Consider the following 27,015-nt stretch of genomic DNA (forward strand, 5'->3'; position numbering starts at 1 on the left):
GCATAGAAGCAATAAAACAATTCCATTCTTCTTCTTATTAGCCAATAGCTTCACTTTAAACTGTTTCCTTTTGGTGTAATGCAACTTTCAGTTTCGACTATTCTCAAGTTAAACAAGTGTTCATCTGCTCTTGTAGTTTGCCTAGCTATTGATAGAAGCATTTGAAGAGATTGGAGATAAGCTCCTCAGCTAGTCAGCTTTTGATTTAAAAAAGCTAAGCTATTTAGTTTTTTTTTCGTGATCTGCAATGTTATGAACTACAAATAAATGTAATTTAAAAAAATTGTTTCTTTGAAAATATCTGTCACGTCAAATACAATTCTAAGCATTGTACAAAACTGCAAACATACTTCACTTATAACAATCCAGTCTCATAAAATTCTGAAAAAAAAAAGTTTTTAAGAATTAAAGTTAGTTTTGAAAAGCCCTTTTTTTAGTTATCAGGCTTTCAGAATTCTGTTTATCTGCCTTTCGTGTTGAGCAGCTGACTCCGAAATCACATGGTAATTTGTAGTTTTATCAGCTTTTACCTGCATAATTGCCTTGAGCAGTCAAATCACTTTCATAAACAGTAGATTGCCTTATTGCTTCAGTTAGCCGGAGGTATCTTCTCTGGGACAAATTGGAGAAGACAACTCTTAACAATCCAAAGTGTCATGCGACATACCGCTATGAATTAAGGAATTAAATTACTAACCCCGATTGTGCATTTAACATCAATTATGCCAGAAAAATTGCATCAAGGTTTGAAGGCAATATTTCAAGAGCCCGTGTACTAAATAACAGTTGATTATTTCAAAAAGTATTTTTAAAGAAAATAATACTTTGTCATGTTTTGAGTTTTTTAGAAATAGCAAAACTTTGACAAAGCAGATAGTGCTGGAACATTATACCATGCCTCAATGTGCTTATTTAGACCTTGATATGGAAGTATCTTGTTGAGTTTCTTGATGTTGGAAAAACTATCACCAAATACATGTAGAAGAGGCAAAAAGAAATCAACAGAAAACAACTGGTTGGCGGCAGATGAAAGAAATTATTTCCATGTATAATAAAGTAGTTAAAGAACTCTTTAAACATTCATAGCATAAAGTAGCTAAAAATAGCTCATATAAATAAACTGTTGTTTATGCAGGTCGTTCAAAGGGTAGAAAACTTCTAACATTTCATAACTAGGCACACTTTTGCTTGGTGAGACACATAAACTCATCCATAGTCAATGTACTGTAGACTTATGAAGTTCTGCATCTGTCATGTATTGAGCTTCAACAAAAACCTTTCTGCATCTATGACAAGTTGCATCTATGACAAGTCAAACATTTCTATTAAAAACTGGGTAAAGTTCCATGAGTTCTACAAAAGTTAAGCTACATCAACCATGCATAGCTGCGACTATTTTACTAACAAAAAACATGTTATTAATTAACTACCCAATTCTAGGCGCAACAGCAGATGCTGTTTCCAGTAATGACATTGCCTGCTAAAGTGGAGACACATCCTCATTGTCGGTTTTGCCTTTTTTGAAAAGGGAGACGATTTCCTCGGTGGACTTGTTCTTCGTCTCGGGGACTTTGAAGAAAGTGAAAAGGACAAAGAGGATGAGGAGGACAATGAAGGGAATAAATACATAATTCCCAATACCTTCCTGAAACACAGCAAATTATGCGTTGTTAGAGAACATGGCAAAAACGTCGCTATGTGTTGCTAAAGATGATTGTAAACAGTTCAAAATTTTTTGCTAGAGTTCATTGAAAGCACATCACTTTGGGTCACTAAGATTATTGTCAGCATTGTGTTGTTAAATAGCATTTTGAACACACCAATGTGTTAGAAATCACTGTAACCACAGTACAGTGCGTTATTGGAGATGATTGTAAAGGCATCACTATGTTTTGCTAGAGATCACTGCAAATATATCAGTGAGATGTTAGAGATCATTGTCAACTGATGAATAAACTACAGCTATGGTTACAGCTCTAAAAACTTGAGAAATTCAACTGTCAGTGACTCTAAATAAAAGTGTTTTCACTAGATATCAGAAAGCAGTCCAAACGCTTCCAATATTTTACCTCTCCTGATGCAAGTATATACCAATGGTCAAATATTTAATTGGAATATTTTTGTGAAACTAGATTTTCATTACAACACCGCATCAGATCATTTATGTTAGCAGTTATGGTAGTGTCACAAGCCATAGTAGCACTGGCTACATTTGTAACTTACCTGCATTAGAGGAAAGAGGAGAGCGCATGAGAAGTTGGCTGTCCAGTTGACAAGAGTCGCCAAGCTGATGGCATATGGGCGAGACGCCTGGTCGAAGAGCTCGGCGGTTATAAACCAAGGTATAGACCCAGGTCCGATAGCGAATGAGATTATGAATAGCACTAAAGCTACGATGCTCATATACTTAGCCCAATCCGCTGAGACCTGTCAGCCAATGAGAGAAAGCAAATGATGCCTGTGGTAAATAAAATAAAGAGAATAAATAGCCAGCTAATAAGAGAGAGAGGCAGCAACTCTGGTTTAAGTGGTGGCGGCTGTCAATAGACTTACATTTGTAGCCTTCGAAATTTTAGTAGCAACCACTTAGGATAATGTGGTTGCTACTAAAATTTCAAATAAAAACTTCTAATAATCTTGGCACTTCTAATTGACTTCTAATTCATATTGACTTCTAATAATCTTCTAATAATCTTGAGAATTATTGAGAAATTATTGTAAAACATAAGTTTGAGATAGTTAAATATTTATTTTATTAATTTTTATTTTTGTTACATATCGCTGTCAAAACCGTTCTACATTCAACACAACCAACTTTCAAACTGTATATTACAATATATTTTACTTTTAATATTGCATTTCAGAGATATAATAAACATATTTCATTATTGCTGTTTTTATTTAAATTACGTACAGTAGTTTAGGTCTACAGCTTGAATTAATATTTATCTTATTGTTGTAAAACATAAGTTTGAGATAATAGTAGATTAGGTCTGATTTTTATACAACCTTTTGTTTTGCATAATTGACCTTTTGAATTTCATTTCAAAACTACTTGACAACTACCATGGACATACAACCTCCCAGAATGTTACGTCGTCGCCTTTTTAGAGTCGTGCTCTCTCAAATTTATTTTATATCTCAAACAAGTCTCATTTACATTATACTCTGTCAATTCCTGCTGAGAACTACTTTTTCAACAACCAACAGTACCCTTTCTTTTTTCCATTATTACTTTGGTCGTGGGCTGTATGACAGTGGAATTTCTAGCAGAATTCTTGAGCAGACTAGAGAGACACTTACTGATGAAATGTGCCGTATGCCTAGCCAGCGCGTTGGCAATGCATTGTCGTGCATCATTTCAATAAACAACGTGTTGATCTAAGTTAAAAACGAAGCCACGTTGGTGGATTGAAATAGTTGATAATAACAATCTCAATGCAATTCTAATCATTTCCGATGTAACCGAGTTGCACTCAAAGTTGGCTTTCAACTGACAATAACATTGAAGCGTCACGTAAATGATTATTCGCACATAGAGAAAGACGTTCTTTTTTGTAACACTCTATGACAGTTTTTATAACAAAATAAAGCATTTTATAAACGTCTCTGCATGGTAATTCTTTTTGCAATTAAGAAAATTCAGCAAGTACGTCATACACTTCACTCTAATGAGGCCGATTTTCACTAGTCAATCTATTTGTCAGTGCGACTCATCGCATCGTTTAGTGTCTTAGTAGTGACGGTGAGTATATCCACAACAAATATCTACGCTGTACGTCTGATATGCATTTCATTTATGTGTAGCCAGTCCTTGAGGCTGACACTTCTTGCAGGCAGCTTAGAGTTAAACGGCAAAAGTAACCAACACCATAGTGTACAAATATACATGATCAAATACCTAAAACGCTGTCGTGTCTGGTTTACACTGATAAACTCTAATGTGTTACAAACTAACACATCAAATCAGGCAGAAAGATGAAATTCTCCAAGCCATATGAACTGTAATTATATACTGTACCTTTGCCTTTAAGTAAGCAAGCACGTTCATATGAATAACATACTCAGAGAGTCAAGCAGTTTCCTAACACGAACAGTAAATTTGGAGTTGGAATGAAGGTTCGTTTTGCAAGTAGAATACAGCCAAACATAGATCTCTGGGTCTAAAAGGTTTTTAATCATCTAACATTGAGTTACGATAATTGAGCTGACAAAAACAAAAACTTTTAAATCATCAGAAAAGCAAACAGAAATGCGATAAATATAATGCTGTTATTATATGTAAAAAAGCTTCTGCATTCAAACTGTTGCGTCCACAAATTTTATATTATGTCTAATAACTTATTCAAATTTAAGAAATTTCTTTTATTTTTTGTGGTATACGTTTCCAATATTATTCCAATGTCTACAATTTATTGGTTCATTAGCTTTTGAAATATTATTTAAATGCTAAAGGAACTTTTGTCCAACAAAGAAATAAAAAATGGCTGCCAAAAAAGCACAGTCAAACATGGATAACTCGAACTTCACGGGACCGAGCGAAAGCGTTCGAATTATCAGAGCGTTCAAGTTATCAGAGCACTGTCACAAGTCCATGTATTTACTTATTTATAAGTAAATACATGTACATATACAAACTATAATATAAATCAAAGCACAAATGGCTTGTTTCAAATTAAATGCTTCTAATGTAAAGTTTAAAACGTTTTTATTAAAAAGTATAGAGATTTTTCTATCACTTGAGATTGGTTTGTTGTTTGAGGTGATGTTATTGCCAGGACGTTTTTTAGATTGACATTGGCAAAATGTCGCAGAGCCACATTTTCTTCTTTTTAGGCTCTGCCCATTTTTGCTCTTACGCAAAAATGGGCAGAGCCTAAAAAGAAGAAAATATATATAAGCTATACGAGCACACTCTGTATAATTGATGTTTGAATGTGGTTCATTGCCTGTCATACATGTATGCTTATGTATATTTTAAACATGAATCAGTACTTAGAAACATAAAAATGTGCAAGATCTGAGATGGAATCTTGATCGTTGTTGAAATGCTCAAAAGAAAAGACATCTTTTTCTTTTGAGCGTTTTACCCACGATCAATTTCCGATTTTTCTTGAAGTTTATGCAAAGATTACCTCACTTTACCTTGCTTCTGAAGGGTGATCGCTAAACGGATGTTTAGTATAAATCAAATTTCACCAAACCTGTAGAAAAGTCGTTGACAAAAATATTTTGCCGATGGCGGTAATAACGACGCTTATGAATTACGAAAAGTTGAGGTTTACCTCTATGGCTTGGAATAAAGTGATTTTCTAAAGCGATAACAACCGTTTCGGTAGCCTTTGGGCAAAAACAGTTCGAGTTAACAGTGTTGAGTTCGAGTTATCTATAGCAATTTATCATGACGTGGGAACGGACCATAGAAACCGTTCGAGTTAACCATGCGTTCGAGCTATCCGTGGGCGAGTTATCCATGTTTGACTGTATTTGTTTTTTCATACATTGGGTTTATGTAGGATTACCAAGTTTTTTGTTTTCTGTGTTTCCAGTCTAATTCCAGAGTTTCAAGTTAATTGGACCATTAGTTCCTAAGATATTGTCAAAATACCAAAATAATAATGAGGGCACTTCTAACTGACCCAGAAATGAAAAATGGCCGCTGATAAAGTACTCGTTTTTAATGACACACTGGTTAAAATTCTTAGTACCGTAAAACGGGGTAACTTTGGCCGTTTTGAACGATAATTTCAATGGTAGAGAAGACCAATTACTATTTGAGTAACTTTTTGATTTTGTAAATAAAGAACCTGATATTTCTTACAGTTACTGCCTATTCAAAACTTCAGATAATGATCCAATTCAGAAATACACAAAAAATATAGGGGTGGCCAAAGTTACCCCACATTCGGAGTAACTTTGGCCATCAATGAGTTTTCAGTATTAAGCCACAGTTGACAGTTTATAGGGCAACTTTGGCAACTCAGAATGTCAGAAAGTAAGAAGCTAATAGTAACAACATAGTTTACAAAATAATTACAGGTAATTATAATAATTAGTTACAATCGTTATAATAATAGTTATGCAATAAAAAAGGATCGACAATATAAAATTAATCAATTGAATTAGTTACATTTGTATTTTAGTAAAAACAAATTAAAGCGGCCAAAGTTACCCCGATCTACGGTAATGAAAATCAAAAAGAGGCAAAGCTAGAAAGATTTTTCTCAGCAACAAGAGGAAATAAGAAAAAAGAAGAAAGAGGAAACTACGCTAAAACTGTTTGTTTTCTATTTATAACAAATATACACTCGGACAGACTCAGTTTGATAGAGTTTTTGAGGGAATGAAAAAAACTATTATACTAGATTTGATTTCTGTTTATTCTATTGAGTTATACAAGTTTGCAGCTTCAATATGATATTGAGTTCAAAAGAAAGTACTCTATTATGAGTACTTTCACAGTTGAATGAAAGTTGTTGACATTGTCTAAGATCAGATACTTGCTTTCGTACACAGCGTTAGGCTTACATTGTAAAGTGGTCGAAGGTTTAGAAATTCTTATTCAGAAGAGATAAAATTACATTTTCTCAGCAGTGCATAATCAACTTTCATAGACATCTGACTTCAAATCTTACCTGTATAAATAAAGCTATAGTAAGTAGAACCATGGTGATTAGACATCCTGACAGACCACCGAGGTGTAACGGCTTTCTGCCGACCTGATCAACAAACAGCACGCCGAGAATAGTCATAGAGACTATAGCTCCCGTCGTGCCTATGGTAGAGTATTGAGCGGAGGTCTCGGCCAGTCCCACACTCTTAAATATACTCGTGGAATAATTGAGAACCTGAGAAAAGATAGATAAAGAAAATAAATGTCTGGCAGCATCTTCTGACATGTAGAACAAGAAATAGTTGTCAGTCACAAACAGTCAAAGTTGGTTAATGACTTTCCTTTTTAGGACAAACAATTGTTGATTTGAACTGTGTGAACGACTATTATCCATGTAAAAATGTCATTTTTTATTCTTATTATTAATAATAAGCAACTATTTACTTAAAATATATACTTCAAATTATATTCCTATGTTATTATCATGGTTCAAACCTTTAAGTACTAGCTAAAGCTTGTGTTACTAGCTTAAATTTCACATCTCGTTGCTCAGCATGATTATTGAGAAATGAGGAGTTGTCAGCTCATTGGAGTTACTTATCAGAGGATTTTATTCTCTTAGTTGTCCACCTTTCACAAATGTGCCCAACAATTGCACAGGGTAGACCGAATCAATTTGACAAGCAGATAGCATTTAAAAATATCACCTGTTTTAACATGTCATGTTCTGGAACCTTAAATAGCTCATACTTACTGCAATGATTCCAGACCATTGTTGAGAAAGCTGCATGACAACTGCTATAATGAGAGGATTGCGCAGGTGCCTAAGTCTGAACATCATTCCAAAGGTAACCTGAAATATTATAGAAGTTGTGCTATCTTGCCTAAAGCTTGCTTTATTTAACAAAGATAGTCTGCAAATAGTCATCTAGAATAGCTATCGTTATGGAGGTCATTGCCTTCTTTTAAAATATTATTGAAACCTTATATTAACAGGCTTGATTACCTAGTTTGGTTGTTAATGGTCAAGCGCACACGCTTCACTTAGAAGCTTTCATAAAAGTCGTAATAAAAAAAACTCTGAAAATGATCATTAATATGTTTACATCAAAAGATGCCTCATTTCAAATGGTTATATTAAAAGATTTTAATGTTTAACAACTAAATATATTAAATATAACAAAATATACTTGAACAAGTGCAGATTTTAGAGATGCATGCATTCAAAATTATTTGCCAGTATTATTTCCTTAGCATTGTTTTAAATACTCTAATTAGTTTTTTTAAAGCAGCAAAAATATATTTAGTGCTCATGTCTCCGGCTTTTTCTAGAAGCTAAGGACTTTCTACCTTTGGTCTGTTTTTCTGTGCATTTACTTCAGCTGCATATAGACTGAGTTGATGCTCTACATCGGCTTTACCCCAGAGAGTGCAAAGGGCCTTCCTACTCTCTTCTACCTTTAGCTTGGTTATGTAGAGCCAAGAGGGAGATTCTGGGCACATTGGCAGAGTGAGGAGCTGCAGAAGACCAGCCACAGCTGGTGTACCTGTTATAAAAATGAAGGCTTACTTTCTGTATTAGTTGAACATTCTAGTGTCAGCTGTTCAAGTTAGTAACTGCTGCCGCATGTCTGTTAATTTGCTACAGCCTTTTTAATGGGCATTCGTTAGAAAAAGATAAGTACTGCCTATAAATATTGAAAGGTTTTTTTCCAGGAATACAAAAACTTAACTGACACTTTATCATGGTTGAGAAACGTGATTGATTGCAACATACATAACATTGCACGCACGCAGACACAATGTGACACCTGCAATGATTACTTGGAAAGTAATCACTTTCTGAATTGAAGCTAAAAATCAGATCAACTCTAAAAACTTGAAACTGCCATCTTGTAGTTTTTAATTGAAACAAAAGTACCAAAGTAACAAAATAGGAGAAGCTGTAAGGAGTTGTTCTCTCAATATATAAAATTTTTGGACAGCTCCAAAACAATATTCATGTTATGTAAAGCCAACACTAGCATCTTGATTATTTTCCATTAAAAACCACCAAAAAAGCTTGCAAATTTTTGCAAATTAACCTAAACTAGCAACTGTTTTATCAATATATCAGTCATATAAGATAATTAACACTTGCAGTATTAACACACATAGATATGTATATCCTAGGAGTTATCTTCTACTCTGCTCATTACAGTTGAGTACTGACCTGACCTATAGGTTAGAATGATATGCTGCCTGATTGGATCAGCTGCACACAAATACCTTTAAAATCTTGGTCAAAGCTAAAAATTGATTTTTGGTTAATGTTTTAAATTAAATGCTATATGCTACAAACTTTAAACAAAGATTCAACGTGCCATAATTATTCAAATTATTCAAGACCGTAATGAAAACTTGTCTCCCCAAAGCAATTAAAAAGACAACTTTGTAAACGGGTAAATCATTGTTAGGGTTGATCAGAAACTATTAGATAAATCAACTGTCGGGCCATTTTGTCTTGCATAAAAAAATTTTAACTAACCAAAAAGTAGGTGGTAGTACTTGACATTGCCAAAAATCTGCTGCAGTCCTAGGATTTGAGAAATAAGGATTCCAAGGGTGACCCCGAGCTGATGCAGGGTTCCCACACCTCCTCGTAGATTCACTGGAGAAATCTCATTCAGGTAGAGTGGAGCTACGACTGTGCTAAACCCTGCAACATAACAAGCATATTCTTCGAATAGAGTTATTTAATAGAGTTATTTAATTAATAGAGTTATTTAGTTTCCACCATTTAGTGATGATTCAATATTATTCCTCAGACTTGCATCACTGGTATGTCACCATTGCAGTAGATTACAAGACTTTGATGATAAACAGGCATGCTGGAAGCAAATAATCACTATTATGAAAATAGTAACTATTTAGTAGCATACGGTAGTGTATTTTTATGACCTATTTTCCTAATATTTTACACCAGGCATTAATAGCCAACTTGAAACATGATATGCTGTGTGGTATAATGATTACAGGCATAAAACCTAGTTGCTTAAATGTACTTATCAATGAACCAGGTCGGCAATCTTACAAAAATTTGATCATTTTTCTTTGAACTTGTTACCATCAGGAACCTATCGCGAGCTGATTATATAAAAGTGACAATATTTTGACTCAAGGTTACCTGCTGCATTTCTGGTCGCAGAAGTGATTTCATAACTGTTACTGCTGCAGCAGAATGTATCATACTATTTAACCTGAATATGGATTAAGTAATTTATCAAGATATCCGTTTGTAAAAATTCACCTTTTCTTTATGCGAAATTGACACTTTTTAAATAAATTTCAGTGAATTAATGTTCAGCAAACCACTCTCAAATCAAAATTATTTGACATTAAATATAGACAATTATTTACAAGACTATAAAGTCCTAGTAATTATACTTGAAGTAAGATCAATCGAACACAGACTCATTCTTCTCCATTCAAATTTGCAATAACCTTTTCTGAAACAATATTCTGAGTTATATCAATTACAGTCTGACTTTGGGTCTCGAAAATCGCAGATCTCGAACATCTTGATGCTTGAACAAAGTACATGGCTTTTGAATAGACTCAAGTTAAAGCAACCTGATAATAATACTTGATTGTTAGCACACTCTCTTTTTTCTCTCTCTCTCTCAAACTCTTTTTTCTTTCTCTCTCTTTCTTTTTTTCTCTCATTCTCTCTTTTTCTTTTTCTCCTTCAATCAGTTATATTTAGTAGTCAATCATTTCATGCAGATATTTTAATTGTGCTTCATAAAATACCGGTTTTTTCATCAACTTTATTTTATTTTATTTCATTTTAATGTAGTGTAATAGTGAGGATAAGGTATGAACTCCTACAGAAATTGCAAATCATTTTACAGCCTTGCCTAGTTTATTAATACAGCTTTTATATATAAGTTAGTATTTTGTATATTTCATACTTTCTTGATATTCAGTTAGTATGATAAAACACAGTAAAATGTTTCAAAGTGCCTTTTTCTGTTTTTTAAATGAAAAAAAGTTTGGAACAGTACTTTAAAAATTATACATAATTGTTTCAGAATTCATACAATTTGTTTTTAAACAGCTTTCCAAAACAAATTGATCTTAAAAGCTAAAGTCAAACTATATTTTTTCAGCCAAACTTTGTAGACCTCAACATGGCAATGATGATATGTCTGGCCAGCAGTCTAACGCCAGTACACGCAGAATAGGTTACTATGACACTAGAAAAATGACTCAGAGAAAATTGAGGTTGTTGGTTATTTAATCCCTGAAGTATTCCTCATTTCTTATTCCTTAGTTCTTATACACCTCTGACTGACATGTTCATGCCAAGCAATTCAGGGCGGAGAACTAGGTCAGCATACACAGTAGGTGCATGTTAAGCTTATAGAGCTCAACATATATTTCTAGTTGACTTGAACGCAATGAATCACATGATTTCATTTACTATTTATGTCTGCTGAAAGAAGGCAGACAAAAATTAACAGCTGTGTCATCTTTACATGACAATCATTCGTGATAACATCAGTTGACCTTTTCATACTCTGATCCTTTATGGTCTTTTCTCCAAAGATTAGATATGTTGAATCAACATTTTTGCCAAAATTGGTATAATGCTAAATTTAGATTCGTAGGGTCTGCTTTTTCATAAAACTGGATCATTTTAATTGCTTCATTACTTTTAATGTAATGCCAAAAAATTCAGTTGAATAGTGAAATCAATAAATTTACGATCACTTAGAGAAAGTCTGGATATTCCTTCAAATGTTATTCCAAAAACATTTTCTTGTAATCTACGTCTAATTCTGTAAACATTGCATTAGTACAAGTCTGATTATATGACAGAACTAAAGGGGTACATACGGTAATGCAGTATATCAGCAATAATTCAAAGCTACATCAGTGATCATCTGCGATAACGTTGTTCACACTACCCCAAACCTATTTGCGTTTACAGCAGTGAATAGTCTGGGGCGTATATTCTCATTATATGAAGCAGTCGCTGAAATGATGAAATACAAGTCCCGCAGCAATAATCGTGAAGGAAAGCATTAATCAATGGCAGCCAATCACCCTTGTCGAAGCAGTACACGTACGTTAGTTTAGTGTACACATTGTACACTAAACTTTCGTGGAAGCTCGGCGAAAGTTCGACTGCTGCAATGTTTCCAGCCATATCTGCATTGCCTCAGTGACGCCATCAATTTATGGTCTAGCAATAATTTCCAAGAGAATAACCTTGTAATATTGAAATACAGAAAGTATTAATTTTTAGAGAACATGTTGCGTAGTATGAGCCGGCTCTGTTTACAGAACAAAGTGACTAGCGGTTCCAGCAATTTGCGGGAGGCCTAATGGCTGGTCATTGAACAGCCCGCAACAACTTCCTAAAATACTCTAGGCTGTCCCGCGTATGAAGTTAGGCTGACCTCACATGAGCTCTTGTTTTGGAAAGATAAGAATGTTGCAACTTGACCAGCGGTGCCTATGTGAGGTGAATTGAGTGTAGAGCAGTTAAAAGCATAAAGTAAAAAACTTATGTCACAGACAAAAAGACACGAATGAAAAAGCTTTGAAAGCACATCAAATTTAAAACTAAAAACTATTTAAAATTGGCTTTTATTAGTGATATGAATGCAAAAGTTACAAAAAACTTTTGAAAATCTAATTTAATTTTGTTTCAAGTAATATACTTTTAAAGATATTTCGCTAGCCGCAATTGCTTATGATAGAAGTGAAAAATTTTGCAAACACAAAAAAAATTAAAACTATTTGCTTTCTTAAATGTATTGATGAAAATGACCAACCACACCATGACTAAAATTATTTATTATATGCTGCCGATAAACTTTGTTGAGCCATGAAAAAACCAAATTGTAAACTTGCTTGAAGTCAGAAGGTCTGCCATAAAAACTATAAGCTGTGTTCGGACTGTGACGCGGACAAGACACAGCTCTATCGGAGCTTCATAATACAAGCAGGCAAGCAAATACATTAAAGTCCATTCAAACCTAAATTTACGGGATGATAAAAAAGTTATGTATCACGGTACTGTTGGCATAACGTCATCAATTATTTTAAAAATGTCGGAATGCACATCTAATCATTGCTGCTGTTGGGATTTGGTTTGTTAGTAACAAAATACTAACATGATAAATTGGAGAGAACACAAATAAGTTATCAAGGTAAATATTATTAGTATTACTAGTAATACTAGTTCAGGTTTGTTTAAGGAGATCTGGGATTGTTTTAAGTAAGGAACATCCGTAAGACATATTCACATATCTTAAGGTAGGGCCACACGTATCGTGTAATTTCAACTAATCTGGGAAATTCCATTCGTACGAAATTTCTGACCTGCCACACGAAGTTTCCCCACCACGGATTCGTACGAAACTAACTTTCAACTAGCCAATCAGAACGCAGTGATAAATTGAAGCCGATTCCGTTTCAATCATTTGCTTCAGTACAAACAGAAAAACCAAAGAAAATGACCTTCAACATTCAACTAACCTTTTCAACCGACCAATCAAACAACGATTCGTAGGAATTTCTGACGTTTCGTCCAATTCAGGATTCGTTCATCGTGCGCTACCAACGATGGATGAATTCGTCCAAATGTCAATTTGTACGAATCGTTTCGTCCAAATTTCGCCGATTTCGTGAGAATTCTGTCTCGTGTGGCCCTACCTTCACTCAAATATCTAAAGAATGTGCTTAAGGCTTGCGCAATTGGGGAAGAATTACTTCAAGTTCATGATGGTATGCAAGAACCTAGTTTTGGACATTGAAAGGTGCATCTTTAATGATGTAGCATGAGATTTTCATCAATAACTAGTGTTTGTAGGCTACAACACCCACCCGCATGCCCACTCTAGAAGCATGTTCAGTGAAGACTAAATTTATCTATTGGACTTGTTCATGATTCACTCATAATCAATTATAGGGCAATTATTAGTCACTAGTGCACTAACAGTCTCGTGCTCAGTCACAGATCATCATACATAATAAGTGCGTGTACAATCATTCCATGATACTGCAAAATGGTCTAGGGGTGCAGTTGGTAGCGAACTTGGCTGAAAAAAAGGAATAGTCCATTTTAATTCCCAGCAATAGTCCATTTTGATTCCCAGCAATAGTCCATTTTAATTCCCGGCAGTGGTCCATTTTGATTACCGGCAATAGTCCATTTTGATTCCCAGCAATAGTCCATTTTAATTCCCGGCAGTGGTCCATTTTGATTACCGGCAATAGTCCATTTTGATTCCCGTGCAAAGCAGGTTAAAACCGGACAACTCTATGTTTACGAGCATGTTTTAGCTCATCACATATCTACTCAATAAAAGATAACATCTATATGCTCCCCAGAGAGGTGTGCGGGGGGGGGGGGGGAGAATATCTATAAGCGCATCATTGAAAATTACCTGAATGTATTCCCAGAATCAGTCGCCCTGTTATTATAAGTTCAAAGAGACGAATGTATCTGGCCATCACCATGAGTGCCACTCCTATCATAAGCACAATATTGTTCAGTAGCATCATCTTCTTCCTGTAAATGAAAAGTCACTATGAGTATGCATATTTTATGTCAACATTTCATATCTTTGAGGCTCGACATTTCGCAATGTGGCATTGTTAATGAATATTGTTGTGCTAGATTTGCTTCTAGCCGATCTATCTATGAAGCTTCTATCTTGTAATTTGTCTTGAAACCATCGAACTGAAGAAACAACGTAGAAAGTAATTAGAGCGCCTCATAAAAGCTGTATTGTATGCTTCTTGAAATTATAGCGCTCAGTCTGGTTGACCGGCACACTAACAAGTGCGCTAATTCAACATCTTCCAATCTATAGTTATAGCCGTGTTCGGTCAATTAAATATTTTACATGGGAGAAAATTTATAAGAGCAAACTCACTAGGAAGGTTTAAGTACAGACTCAATACGGCTCATTTAAGGTAAAAAGCAGGCCTGTGTCGAACTTAATTGTCAATCTTAGAAATTTTGTTTTCCATATATATGTGCCACGACCTATCTGATTGGAAAATCAAAAGTAATGCTCCGTATGTACTAAAGATCATTGCCTCTGATGAAGGTGTTTAATTGCCTCTGATGAACATGGTCATGGATTGTCGTCGTAAAAGCAGTGTAGCAATCCTGAGCAGCACCAGACTTTCTGCTAGTAGAAAATACCATTATATTTAACTACTATTATTAGCAGGGGATGTTTGCTATCACGTTTGCAAGCTTTCACCTTTATCTGGAATTGTAGCAATTCCCTTTTGCATGACAGGAGGGAATGTCAAGCCAGCTGCTGACTGTGTGCCAGTGAGAGGTTTGATATACATGAAAGAAGGAAGTAATGACATTGCTCCCCTGGGGTCAATAATGAGCTCTAACCAATTGAGCGTGTCTTATGTAATGCTTGTTAACAGTTCTCTCAAAGGACTTCAATTATCCAAGTTGTCATGCTCAGAGGCAATTATTGTTGCTTCAATAACCCACTGATTTCAAGGACATTTTGATAATAAGATTTATGTTATACAATTCAGTGTTTTAGATATCTCATGGCTAAAATCTCCCAGGTTCATTGTTGCAGTATTCTTATTACTCTATAGCCTCTGTGCGGATATTGTTATTACATACCGCAAAACCTTTATTTGAACGCCATGGCGTTTAAATAAAGGTTTTGATCGCTATCTTTGAACTCCATCTTTTAACTCTTCCCTTATAGTAGCGTTTTATTAGAAGTCAAGTTCATGTAGATTGTAGAGGGTGGTACTGTATTTTTACTGGTTCGCCAAAATTTTTGGAAGATAAATTTGTTCTTTTTAAGGGCAAAGCAGTGCTAATGTCGCCTATAATTTGCACTCTCCTTTCGGCAGAGTGACATTAATGCTATTAGCCTCAGTATTCTCGCTAAACCTTTTTTGATATACGTCAAAGTATCAGACCAAGGTAAGCATTGAGCTGTTTTGATTACAAAATATCAGTGACATACAGTTGTTAATTATTTTATATCAGTGACATACAGTTGTTAATTATTTTATATCAGTGAGATACAGTTGTTAATTATTTTATATCAGTGACATACAGTTGTTAATTATTTTATATCAGTGACATACAGTTGTTAATTATTTTATATCAGTGAGATACAGTTGTTAATTATTTTATATCAGTGACATACAGTTGTTAATTATTTTATATCAGTGACATACAGTTGTTAATTATTTTATATCAGTGAGATACAGTTGTTAATTATTTTATATCAGTGACATACAGTTGTTAATTATTTTATATCAGTGACATACAGTTGCTAATTATTTTGATGGTGTCACTTTTAAAGTTTTAAATAAAAAAAGTGAAGCTTTGGTATTAGAAAACGGACATATTGTTGTTAGGTTTTGAAAACATTTTTAACTTTTTTAAAGTTAAACTAGGCCAATGCCATAGCAATGGTTGCTATCACAATATACGATGTTTCTGAAGCGTATTCTCATCATTCATCAAAACCCTTGAACGTTTCCATGTCAGATTGTAAACCACATTATGGATGAATCTGAAAACACTGGATATGATTGTAGACCTTACGGACTTTGAATCACAGTATAGTTCTCATGATTGTGACCATTGATCTCTTCAGGTATCTTGACACTAAAACCATGGCAAAAAAAAACAAATCATGCAGCACCAACAAATTAACGGTATTGATGCAACTACCATTATTAGTACTATTTTGTGAACACATTTTTACTGATCCCTTTCTATTAATGGGTTTGTAAAGATCAAAAAAATGTTTAAGTGGCAGGCAAATAGATATGGTATTCAATTGAATGGGGTGATGCTGTATTTGTCAACCGTTCTTTTATAGTAGAGTTCCATTAGAAGAAAGGTTCAAATAAAGGTGGTGTTCAAATCTAAGTTTTAAGGTATATATGTATATATTGTTATATCGTATATATCGTTTAAGGAAGTTGGAAGTATAAAGACATTTTTACTTTCAATTTGCATAGTATTTTATTTTGTTACTTCAAGTAGAAAGAAAATTATTTATTCCAGTATTTTTTTTAAACAAAAAAACAGTTTTTAGTGTCAGTATAACTAGCCAAGCATGTGCGAGTACTTTTCGAAGAAACATGCTCATGCCAGTTTAAGCGTCATCAGAGATTTGCATTTTTATTAACAAATAACAATGACATCAATATTATATAACTAATAGATATAAAAATAATTTAAAAACTGTGTTGTTATTTTCGACCCACATAAAACCACTTTTACAATTTTAAATGCATTATTATATAAACAAATGCAAAGTTAGCCAAAATTGAGTAATTATTTCAAATAGTAGAACAAAAAGCTAACATAATTGAACAAATTTTAAAGCCCAATATGCTAGATTCAGCTAAAAAACCAGAAAAAAAATGCATCAAATAAGCACTATTAGTGCATTTCAATTAATTACAATGATAATTTGAACTTCACAATACTGTTTTGCTAGTGAGGCAGATTGTTTAAGACATTTGTATCTGGAAACGAGTGTCATGCCAAAGCCAATATTTTTTGCCTATTTTTTGTGTATTAATATATAATATCATAATTTGTAATTGGTAATAATTGTATCATAACTTTTTGTGTATTATATGCAATAATTTATATTATACATATAATACTCCTGCTGCTGGAGGATAGATAGGTCCATCATTATTTCTATTTTTATTTCTAGCAAAGCAATTATCTAAATGGCAGTTTTGTAAATTGTTGTAATTTTCCTAAACCCGAGAGACCTTGTGGTTCTGACAGAAATAGCCAATTAGATGTGATGCTGAATGTCGAGTTGATCTCACTAGAAGCCAGAAATAATTTTGAACTTTTTGATATTGACCTTGAAAATTAAAGTTTGTTACAGCTGATATCAAACAAATAAATTCACAAACTGATCTAAGTGCATCATCATGCTGCTGTGGAATGCAGTTTTTGACATCATGGCGAAATATTTTTTCTGATGATTTATTAAGTCATGGAACAAAGTGTAATGCAAATCACAGCTAGCTTATAATGTATTAGAAGTTGTTACTGTCGTTTATCATACCTTCCAAGGGTGGTAGCGAAGTAGCTGCCCGTGAAACCAGCGATCATGCCTCCGACAGCATAGAGTGAGACTGTTAACGACCAGTAGAGAGTTACTTGTTCATCTGTTAACTTAGCCTCAGTACCATTCCTGTCTTTAGCAAACGCATACTGGTACTCGTCTTGCAGTAGCTGGAGAAGAAGACCACATGAAAATAGGTAGCTATGTCTAACATAGTTGCTCAAGGCTTCACTGTTTCAAATGACATCAGTATCAATGAATAAGCTAGGGCACTTGGCTAGTGAAAGATGACATATGTGGCAGCCTTGTTCACACATTCAAGCAATTAAAAAAGGTTTGACTGCAAACATTTATTTGCTATATGCTTTTTTGTCAAGCAATATCAACACAATAATTGGCTCATAGGATTGGTAAAATATCAACCAATCTGAGCACAGGTTACATCAAATCCAGTCTGTCTGAGTGGAATGACAGTATATTTGTTACTTGAAAATAAATTTTAATCATTTAAAATTAATTGAATATGCATGTAGCTGTGAAAATTTTCCAATTATTTTAGCGATTTAAATTTAGCTGTATTTTATCGTGTACCAAAATTTTACAAAAATAGTACAAAAGTCTAGACAGAGTACGGTCTGCAACAGAGTGCATATGGCTAGTTCATATTTTTATAAATATCACGAATATACTTAAAAAAAAGTATCTTCGTTAATAAGTTTCACAGCTGGCATCTTAAATAATACTGTTCATAAAGGTGTCTGTTTTGTCACAAAAGCTGCACCGAGAATCTACAAAGTTCATTTGAAAGCAAAAATTAATTATTCCATTGAACAGCCTGGACCTGGCCAAGTTATTGCGTTAGATGATGTCAAGTTTAGTGCTAATATTGAAAAACTTTTTGTTATGAAAAGTTATAAATTTACATGACTTCCTGATCGAACAGAAAGCAGCATAATTTTCACGCTGTTCAAGCAGTGTTGAATCAAGCTTAAAGACCGGTTCACACTATCGCTTAAATTAACGATGAGCTGTGTGATGGACTACAACAAAGAGCTGCTATGACATCATTTTGCGACCAACGTAATCGATGCTAGCGACTTTCAATAGGTTGAACTTTGACATTGATAGTCGCAACTGTTAGCATCTTGATTGGCTGTTTGTTGACAGCATCGGATCCGATTTCAACAGTTGTGAAGATCGATGCCAATGATATTTAGCAAGCATGGCAAAGAACTATGCCGTGAGCAATGAATAAGATACAATGGACCTTCGCCATACCATTTCAAGTTGCTTAACCGTGTTGGCATCGTAAGGCAAAAATTTTGTTTAGAGTGCAAGATTGTATTAGACATTTACAATGGTATAAAAAACCCATTGTAAATATCTAATGCAAACACCTTAGTAAAAATCATCCAAATTTTGTATACATAGTCTACATGTTGGAAATTAGAAACAAAATACTATGTTAACCTTAGTAACTATAGTTAAGTACAGTAACTTTATTGTATTTAGTGGTTATGATCTGCAATAAAATGTAACATTACAATGTATTATGTGCAGTACGTACCGTAAGGAGTTCTTACTTTCAAGGCAGACATATAAAATAAGTTTAACTCAAATGAATTTGGCTTACTAAACACATACTTTAAGCTAGATTTTAATATGTATTTTTAACTAATTAATGAATTACAACTTTTTCATCGCTAAAATGTAATCATCTATCTGTTTCTAGTTTTTTTTTCACAGTAATTACCAACGAATAGAGCCGAACTGAGTGTGATCGAGCATCATATCTCTTTCATTTATTTTTAGAGAGATTTCGGCGAATAGCATATCCGGCTTACTTGTTATTCCGGCGTAATGAGAACAACTGACTGCCAAATTCGAATTTTGAGAGAATATTTCTACATCTCAGGGCAAAGAAATCCTATAACAGGGATACCAGATGGCGCACTGTAGTTAAAAAATAACAAAAGCACTCGGGATATCAAGAATTCAACTTTGTAATTTCTATTGGTTGTAGGTGAGAGGTTATTGGCGGTTAATAGCTGATAGTTTGCGCACCTTATTGTTGCTGATGACATCAAAACAGCTCATTGTTGTGGGATATCACAAACATAGACATTGATTTGAGGGATAGTGTGCACGGGCCTTTAGAAAGCAGTAAATTGTGTAATAGGAGACCCTAACAGTAGCTTACAAAGAGGGCATAGCATTACTGTTTATAGTAAAAGCTCTGTATAGATCAAATAGGAGTGCTGCCAACAAATATATCTATTGAACTGTTTGCTGTCACTAACAGTCATATAGGTAATGAAAAACAGTCTTGGAGCAAAGTAAGTAACAGTTGCTCTGAACAGAACATCTCATGCCTAAAAGCTGTCAAGCCATAGAGATTCTTAAAACTAGAATGATTATGTAAGGCAGCAATGTACACAACTATAAAATTAAAAACACCTGGCTTACTGATAAAACAAAGTCTGCTTAAACTATGCCCCAGGTTCATATACATTTATAGCACTGAACAGGTGTAATAAATAAATGCCAGACTAAAAATATAAAAATTCTTTCACATGATCCATTAAATTTTTCAAATTGATGTCTCTGAATATTTCAAACAATGCTAAGTGAAAACAGAGCAAATGTGGTGTGTCTGAGTTAGCCTTGTCACTTGTTTCTCACCCCTTCAATGGAGGCCACAAAATCATTACATAATACATTCTCAAGTCCTGAATTTTAATACCCATATTTGGCAGTCATGTGACCAAATATACATCACTCTACCTTATTTGGAACACTCAAAACACAAGTTGCAAACCTCTAGTCAATAGGCTGTAGTAATCATTGGTTGTCTAAGGAAGGAAGAGGTATTTTGTACTTCATTATTATTATTCAATTTTTATTATAGTATTTCAAAAGTATCAAGTTGTACTATTGTTGTATTTCACATGGCTCATCATAATTCAATATGAATGCTTTATTAATAGTTAGTACATAAATTATTAATATCTATTATTAATTTATTATCATGTTATATCATATTACCATATTTCATGTTATACAACCATTTATTATTCTATTATAGACCTACATGCTCATGCCATAGCTGTTTTTACTACAGGTTTCACCGTGTTCCCAGTTTTAAATACTCAAATACACATGAACAGCTGGAACATAGTCACAACCATTTCTACACAATTCATTAGACAGCCCACATGTGCACGGGTTTAGCGGAGTAAAACTCTACAGCAAATGTTTCACAATTCTTTGCGTTTTATCATAAAATGGAGGGAACCCCAGATATACTACCAAAACTGTATTAAGAGCAAGTTTTTTACATCTAAACGCTCATTTCAAGGTGGTAAACTATGGTTTTTATAACTTTATAGACATGGTTGATTGCTACACTGTTGGGCTTTACGTTAGTTTGCTAATACCACATGTGTTTTATGATAGAAAAATGTCCTGAAATTTAATAAGTTAGAAATGGCCAGTTTGAAACTTGTTGAAATTTGTATCTTATATTCCTTTTACTATTTTTGTTTCCTAAGTTTCTGCTGTTAAATACTGGCTCACATTATATCGCCGATAGTCAGCAATCTCCTTTTGGCGGTCATCATCGATTATGTGAACCATGAACCGATGGCATCGATGAAACATCGCGGACACATCAAGAAAGTTTGCAGCTGTCAAAGTTTCTCGATATTTCGCTGAGCATCGACGATCGCTTATTAAAGGTGAACCATTTTGGCGATGGTAATTCGCAGTCGCAGATGGCGTAATTTATTTATATTCGTTTATGATAATAAGACTAATATTTGATTCCAGTACACGAAGACAAAAGGTGTGAAAATATTTCGCAAATAGGTTTGTGATAATGTGAACATCGTTATCATCAAAGATGACTAAAGTACTGTGGCACCAATGCAGAGATACAACGATATAGTGTGAACCAGCCACTTTCCTGCTTTACCACATTTTCAAGAGCAGTCATTTCCACACAAAGAGTTACATCATAGGATGATGAAGTGAGTATTTAAAAAAGGTCAGACAGATTAAGAAGTTTTAAGGTACAGTTCACATCTTTTGCATAATTATTTTAGTCATGTTCAGAGAAACATCATGGTGAATTTCTTCTGCACTGCAATGGAAGAAGCATACACAAGGAGCATCGACATACAATATGGCGTTTTTGTGGATTAATCCATCTTTCAAAATGCACTGGTTTTGTTCTTTTTCAAATAATAGTTTATCTTTAGCTACTAGAGGCTACTACTGTAACAAACTAGAGGCTACTACTGTAACAAACTAGAGGCTACTACTGTAGCAAACTAGAGGCTACTACTGTAACAAACTAGAGGCTAGCAGAAATATATGATCTACCTGCTGTGGGTTGTTCAGAACTCCTGTCTGGAAGCCAAATTGAAAGGAGGATCCGATGACACTGGCAAACACTGAAGTGGCAAGCATGCATGTTAACCTCACCTGTAACGATTCGTTAACAATAAAATAAATGGCTATCAAGTAAAACAAAAAGATCTTTCATACAAACTACAAAGAAATGAAACCTCAATACCTGCATTTTACTTTTTAGAGAGCAAATCAGCTAGGGGTATTTTATATACGTATATTATTAGGAGAAGAGAGAAAACACAGGGAGGGTTCCTGTAGTGCGGGAGAGGTTCAACAACATTGTCCAACAATAACTGTACAGTAATGAATATATACTTGAACAGAGTGCATACAACTCAGTATAAATCTAAAAGAAAATATCAAGCTGTGTTGAGAATAGCATTAGTCTGTCTAGTAAGAATACTTCCTACCATATGAACTTGTCATGACATCTGCTTTGTTGTGAAGTAAGCATTACTTATAGGTATATATTTCTCAAAGTTTGTGTGTATGCGTGTAATTCCAGCTATAGCTATTAAAATCTTGGAATTAATAATCCGGATCGCAGGAGATTTGATCTCGGACCCTCCAGTTCAGCAGTCCGACGCCATACCAATTCAGCCACACAAGCTTGAAAGATTTGTGTGACAATATTTGTCACTATATGGAAGCAAATACGCTACAGCTCTCCGTCAGAAGGCAAAGTGATGGCGTAACGTCATGAGAAGTGGTAGCTCTTATTAGTAAGCTTACTTAAATTATATATTGGCAATGTGCGAGGCTAATAGCAAGTGACAGACAATTCTCATTACCTCTCATTTTTATAGGCTTTTTTTAATACCGAGGCAACCCAGGTAGCACAGCTAGTTCTTTTATAAGTATTGCAATGCCATCATATAGAGCAATTGAAGTACCTTTATTAATGTCTCTAGTATAATTCCAACATTAACAGCCTTAGACTCAGTACTTCCGCTATAAGATTACGGAGAATCAACAAGCTACAATGACAATACAACACAACTGCTTGTTTCTGCTTTTTCATGTTTGTGTACATGTATTTAACTTGTTCATTTTCTGGTTTGTGTTGCTCTTGCGCATAGACCATCTCAGATGTGGTAAGATACTCATGTAAATGTTTTCAAGGAAAAGGCTTTATTTGCAGTGACTCCAACAAACATTAGCAGGTACTGTGCCATTTATTACATCTTTTTTCGTATTCAAGTATATGACATAGAAAAAAAGTTTGCCATGGGTGGAAAATCCAAAAGCATTGACCAAGGTTAACATTGGCCAATGAGATCACGCGACACACTTATCGAAAATTATAGCTTGCAGAAGAGTGCAAATATACGCCGTAGTATTTGCTGATCAAATACGACTCTTGGAAGTATGATTGGCAGACTAAAGTGCGTGCTCCACCGAAAGGATCAATATTATGAATACTACTCATTAAAATCTAACAAATCGCTCAACTTTATTCTAGAGCTGAAAAATGAATTAAACCAGAACTTGAGTTTAAAGATGACGACACTTTTTAGAGTTAATATGCATAAACTGGTGGATACGAGAGAAAAAAGAAAACATCAAAGAATAGCTAAAAGAGTTGATTACCTTAGATTCTTTTTTGTCCTCGTTCCAATCTGAGATTGCTAACCTTTTTTCACTTGCACATGATGACATATTATAGCAGAGCAAGAGGCAATGAACAACATGTGCCAGAATTCAACTACTCAAAGCAACATTGTACCATTCAGAATGATTTTATACAGAAATGGAGAAGGGGTGGGAACAAAGTCTAGCATAAAGAAAGGCAATTCAAGAGGAAAGGTAAACAAGATAAAGGAATAAGTTATAGATAACAGTTATACAACTAGTTTGTGTCCTAGCGTTGACAGACTGACACGTGATTCTTATATAAGACTAATTGTAGTAATTGTGCACTTAGGCAAGGGCTTTAATAGAATAATAAAACAGGGTTGTTATACAGGTCAAACCTGCTCAATGAAAGAATAGTCAATGCGTTCTACACACGCATTCGATGGTATTGTCGCAAGCTGTCATATGTTTGTGTCCGCACGAGGTGATTTGTATCTCTCAAGTAGGGTTAAAAATAGACCTTTCATTTAAGCCAATAATGAGTCAGTGTTTACATGGCAGGGTTTTGCTTGTCACTCAGATAGTCAGTCTCTTATGATCGTTCCACTCATATGTCATTACTGAGTTGCTGAGCTGCGTACCAAATACCATGTTTTAGACACTCCATGAAATCAATAAAAGCTTACATGGTGTGCCCCACATAAATAACTGGAGTTGTCCGTATGGCTAGCATTAAAACTATTCATACTATTTCATAAGTTACATAGGTACCATAAAACCTCTATTTGAACGCCACCTCCAATAGACCGCCACTAGATAGGAAGGGTTGAAAAATATAGCGCCATGGCGTTCAATCAAGGATTTTACGGTATCTGTACATTTCAGGCTGTTTTTGTATGCAAATAAAGTGTAGACTATCATTTTTACTTTTGTAGCTTTTACCTGCTGCAACCAGAAACTCTCTTATTCATTGCTGAGTTTGACAGTGAAAACTATATTTGATTAAGATGCTAGTAGTCTGTGTGACATTAGATATCATCATCTGTAATAAGTATGTGCACAAGTATTCTTAGATTTGATAAGGCAGTCAAGTGGTGTAGCAGTTGCACGCTTGGCTTCAGATCTAAATATCCGTGTTTGATTTCTGTGCTGTGCAATATTTTTTCTAACCATTTTTTAGCATGGCTTTTGATGGACACAGTTAGTATCATATTAAAAATTGCTGTTTGAATATGCAAAAGAAATACAGATCATTTCATTATATGAGCAGGTTTCTGCAGAGTCGCTCAGTTTCTTATTCCAACTTTCAGTAAGTATCCTTCCATATTACAAACAAATCAATTAAGAATTTTAATATTTATTTTTTTGCTTGACATTTGAAACTGTGCTTAGTTTTGCCTATGCATACTCAAAAGAGTAGGCTATATGAGTTTATAGTTGATTGGATGAATCTTCTGTGAGTTATTCATGTTACCTATGTTATATGGCTTTTGAATTGATTGCAAATTCTCACAATCCTTCATTTTTTCGTGATGTCATTTTATTGTTGTCGGCCATAGTTTTAGATATTTTTATCGTTAAAAACACGAAGCTTTTGCAATGAACTTTTGAAAACGCTGCTTTTGTTTACAATTTTTTATTATAGTATCAAAACAACACCAAAAGGTACTATTAAATAAAAGAAAAACGATCGTTTTCTACAAATATGGCGGCTTTTCGTGAACGAGCGCATGTGCAAACGGCTTGATGACGTCAAAAAACAATGGATAAACATATGTCAAGTGCAACTTAAATATCTTATAAGGTTTCAGTTTTATGTCTGGAGTTACACCGAGTTGCTTAAGTTTTTATTCCTACTTTGTTTTGGTAAAAATATTGATAAAAATATTGCAAATGGATTAACTCTTCATGAAGGGTTTTCACTAAAATTAGGTGTACGACATTGTCAGTAACGTAAAGCATGCTGTATATGGTACAGTAGTTGAATGGAACAGCAAGTATAAAACCATTTGACAATGAAGTTTATCAAGCTGGTTATTTGTAGGGGTAGCTAATAAAAGTAGCAATTCATTTTTACAAAGTTGTTTAAATTGAACCATTTAGTAGCAACCATCTGTTTGTGAAATCTCTTTCAAATTGAAATTACGTTAAATTAACTTTTGTTATATTTAAAATTTTAAACAAATTTAAACACTAATATGCATGGCAATCAATGTTTGTAGCAGTTGGTATTGCAAATGTTTGATTCTATGAGTTGAATAAGAAACATGTATCATATGAACAGCTTCCTTTGAAGATCAAAATTTTTATATTTGAGCGCAGTTCTATTTATCGGACAGTTCTACAATTCTACTGCAAAAAGCAGGCAGGCAGTGAGTGTGACCTGACACGTGTTACTTGAACAACTGGACATAGTGTCACATTTATTTGTCCCGCACCCGTTGCATCATGTAGAGTTGTATAAGTGTCCAAGCTAACCATTGAGCTAAGTAATTCTCACAGCCTCATTATCACTATACAAACATGAAAGCCAGGTTACCACTGTCAATGTGGCCACAGATACACATGTATTCAACTCATGAATATATTGAAGGCTTTATGGATCCGGCTTCAGATTTTGAAGGTCAACTGCTACGAGTTCGCCATCTAAAATTCCCATTCGGTGAATCAGTTTATCTAAACTGACCTTGATTGGTAGCTTGGTGATAAGGACTTACCTTAGCTGGTTTGGTAGAAGGGTCGGCCTCTGCATTCAATGACAGCAGTGCCGAACTAGAAGATTTGTGTACTTCTTCCATATCCTTCGGTGAATCAACTCCTAGTTAGTAGGTCTACAGCACATGACTAGCAGCGAGTAAACAATATAGCTAATGCATTTATGCTAGGATGTAGCCCTGGCTTGCTAACTGCGGCTGTCTCAGCTAGCACCAACGAGATTGATTACACAACATCAGTACAGCTGCACTCAAGCATATAATAGAGCGCTTGTGATCCAAGCCTGAACACAAAAATATTCATCATTGTTTGTGTTAAAATTAAGGATTGCCTTCTCGTGGTGGAATACTTATTTAAATTTGTAGATGGATAAATGGTTAAAGAAGACAACTCCGTAGAATAAAAAATGCAAAAACTAGTAATTTTAATTAAAAGCAATACACAATATTGATATCATTTATATGGGTATGCGCGCAAGCAAATGTCAGTCTATATATACTTTACGCGTTCTCATAGTTTCTTTCCAATCTCGTTCAAACTCTACTGGTGACTAAACTCTACACACATTTGTTTGATGCTTTTTTCCAGGTCACT

At 34.4% G+C, this 27,015-nt stretch overlaps 1 protein-coding gene across 1 annotated transcript; it reads right to left on the reverse strand.

Annotated features, from left to right (window-relative positions):
• Nucleotides 1-1,027: 1,027 nt before the first annotated feature.
• LOC137405513 (solute carrier family 2, facilitated glucose transporter member 1-like) lies at nucleotides 1,028-26,643 on the reverse strand. Its single transcript, XM_068091811.1, has 10 exons — nucleotides 26,424-26,643; nucleotides 22,102-22,203; nucleotides 17,719-17,888; nucleotides 14,056-14,180; nucleotides 9,141-9,311; nucleotides 7,964-8,160; nucleotides 7,368-7,466; nucleotides 6,636-6,848; nucleotides 2,224-2,427; nucleotides 1,028-1,645 (listed from the first exon to the last, which is right to left on the reverse strand). Exons 1-10 carry the CDS (start codon nucleotides 26,502-26,504, stop codon nucleotides 1,481-1,483), a joined length of 1,527 nt encoding a protein of 508 aa, XP_067947912.1. The 5' UTR covers nucleotides 26,505-26,643; the 3' UTR covers nucleotides 1,028-1,480.
• Between the last annotated feature and the right edge of the window lie 372 nt (nucleotides 26,644-27,015).

This window comes from Watersipora subatra, chromosome 9, assembly GCF_963576615.1.
Source record: "Watersipora subatra chromosome 9, tzWatSuba1.1, whole genome shotgun sequence".
NCBI classification, from domain to species: domain Eukaryota; kingdom Metazoa; phylum Bryozoa; class Gymnolaemata; order Cheilostomatida; family Watersiporidae; genus Watersipora; species Watersipora subatra.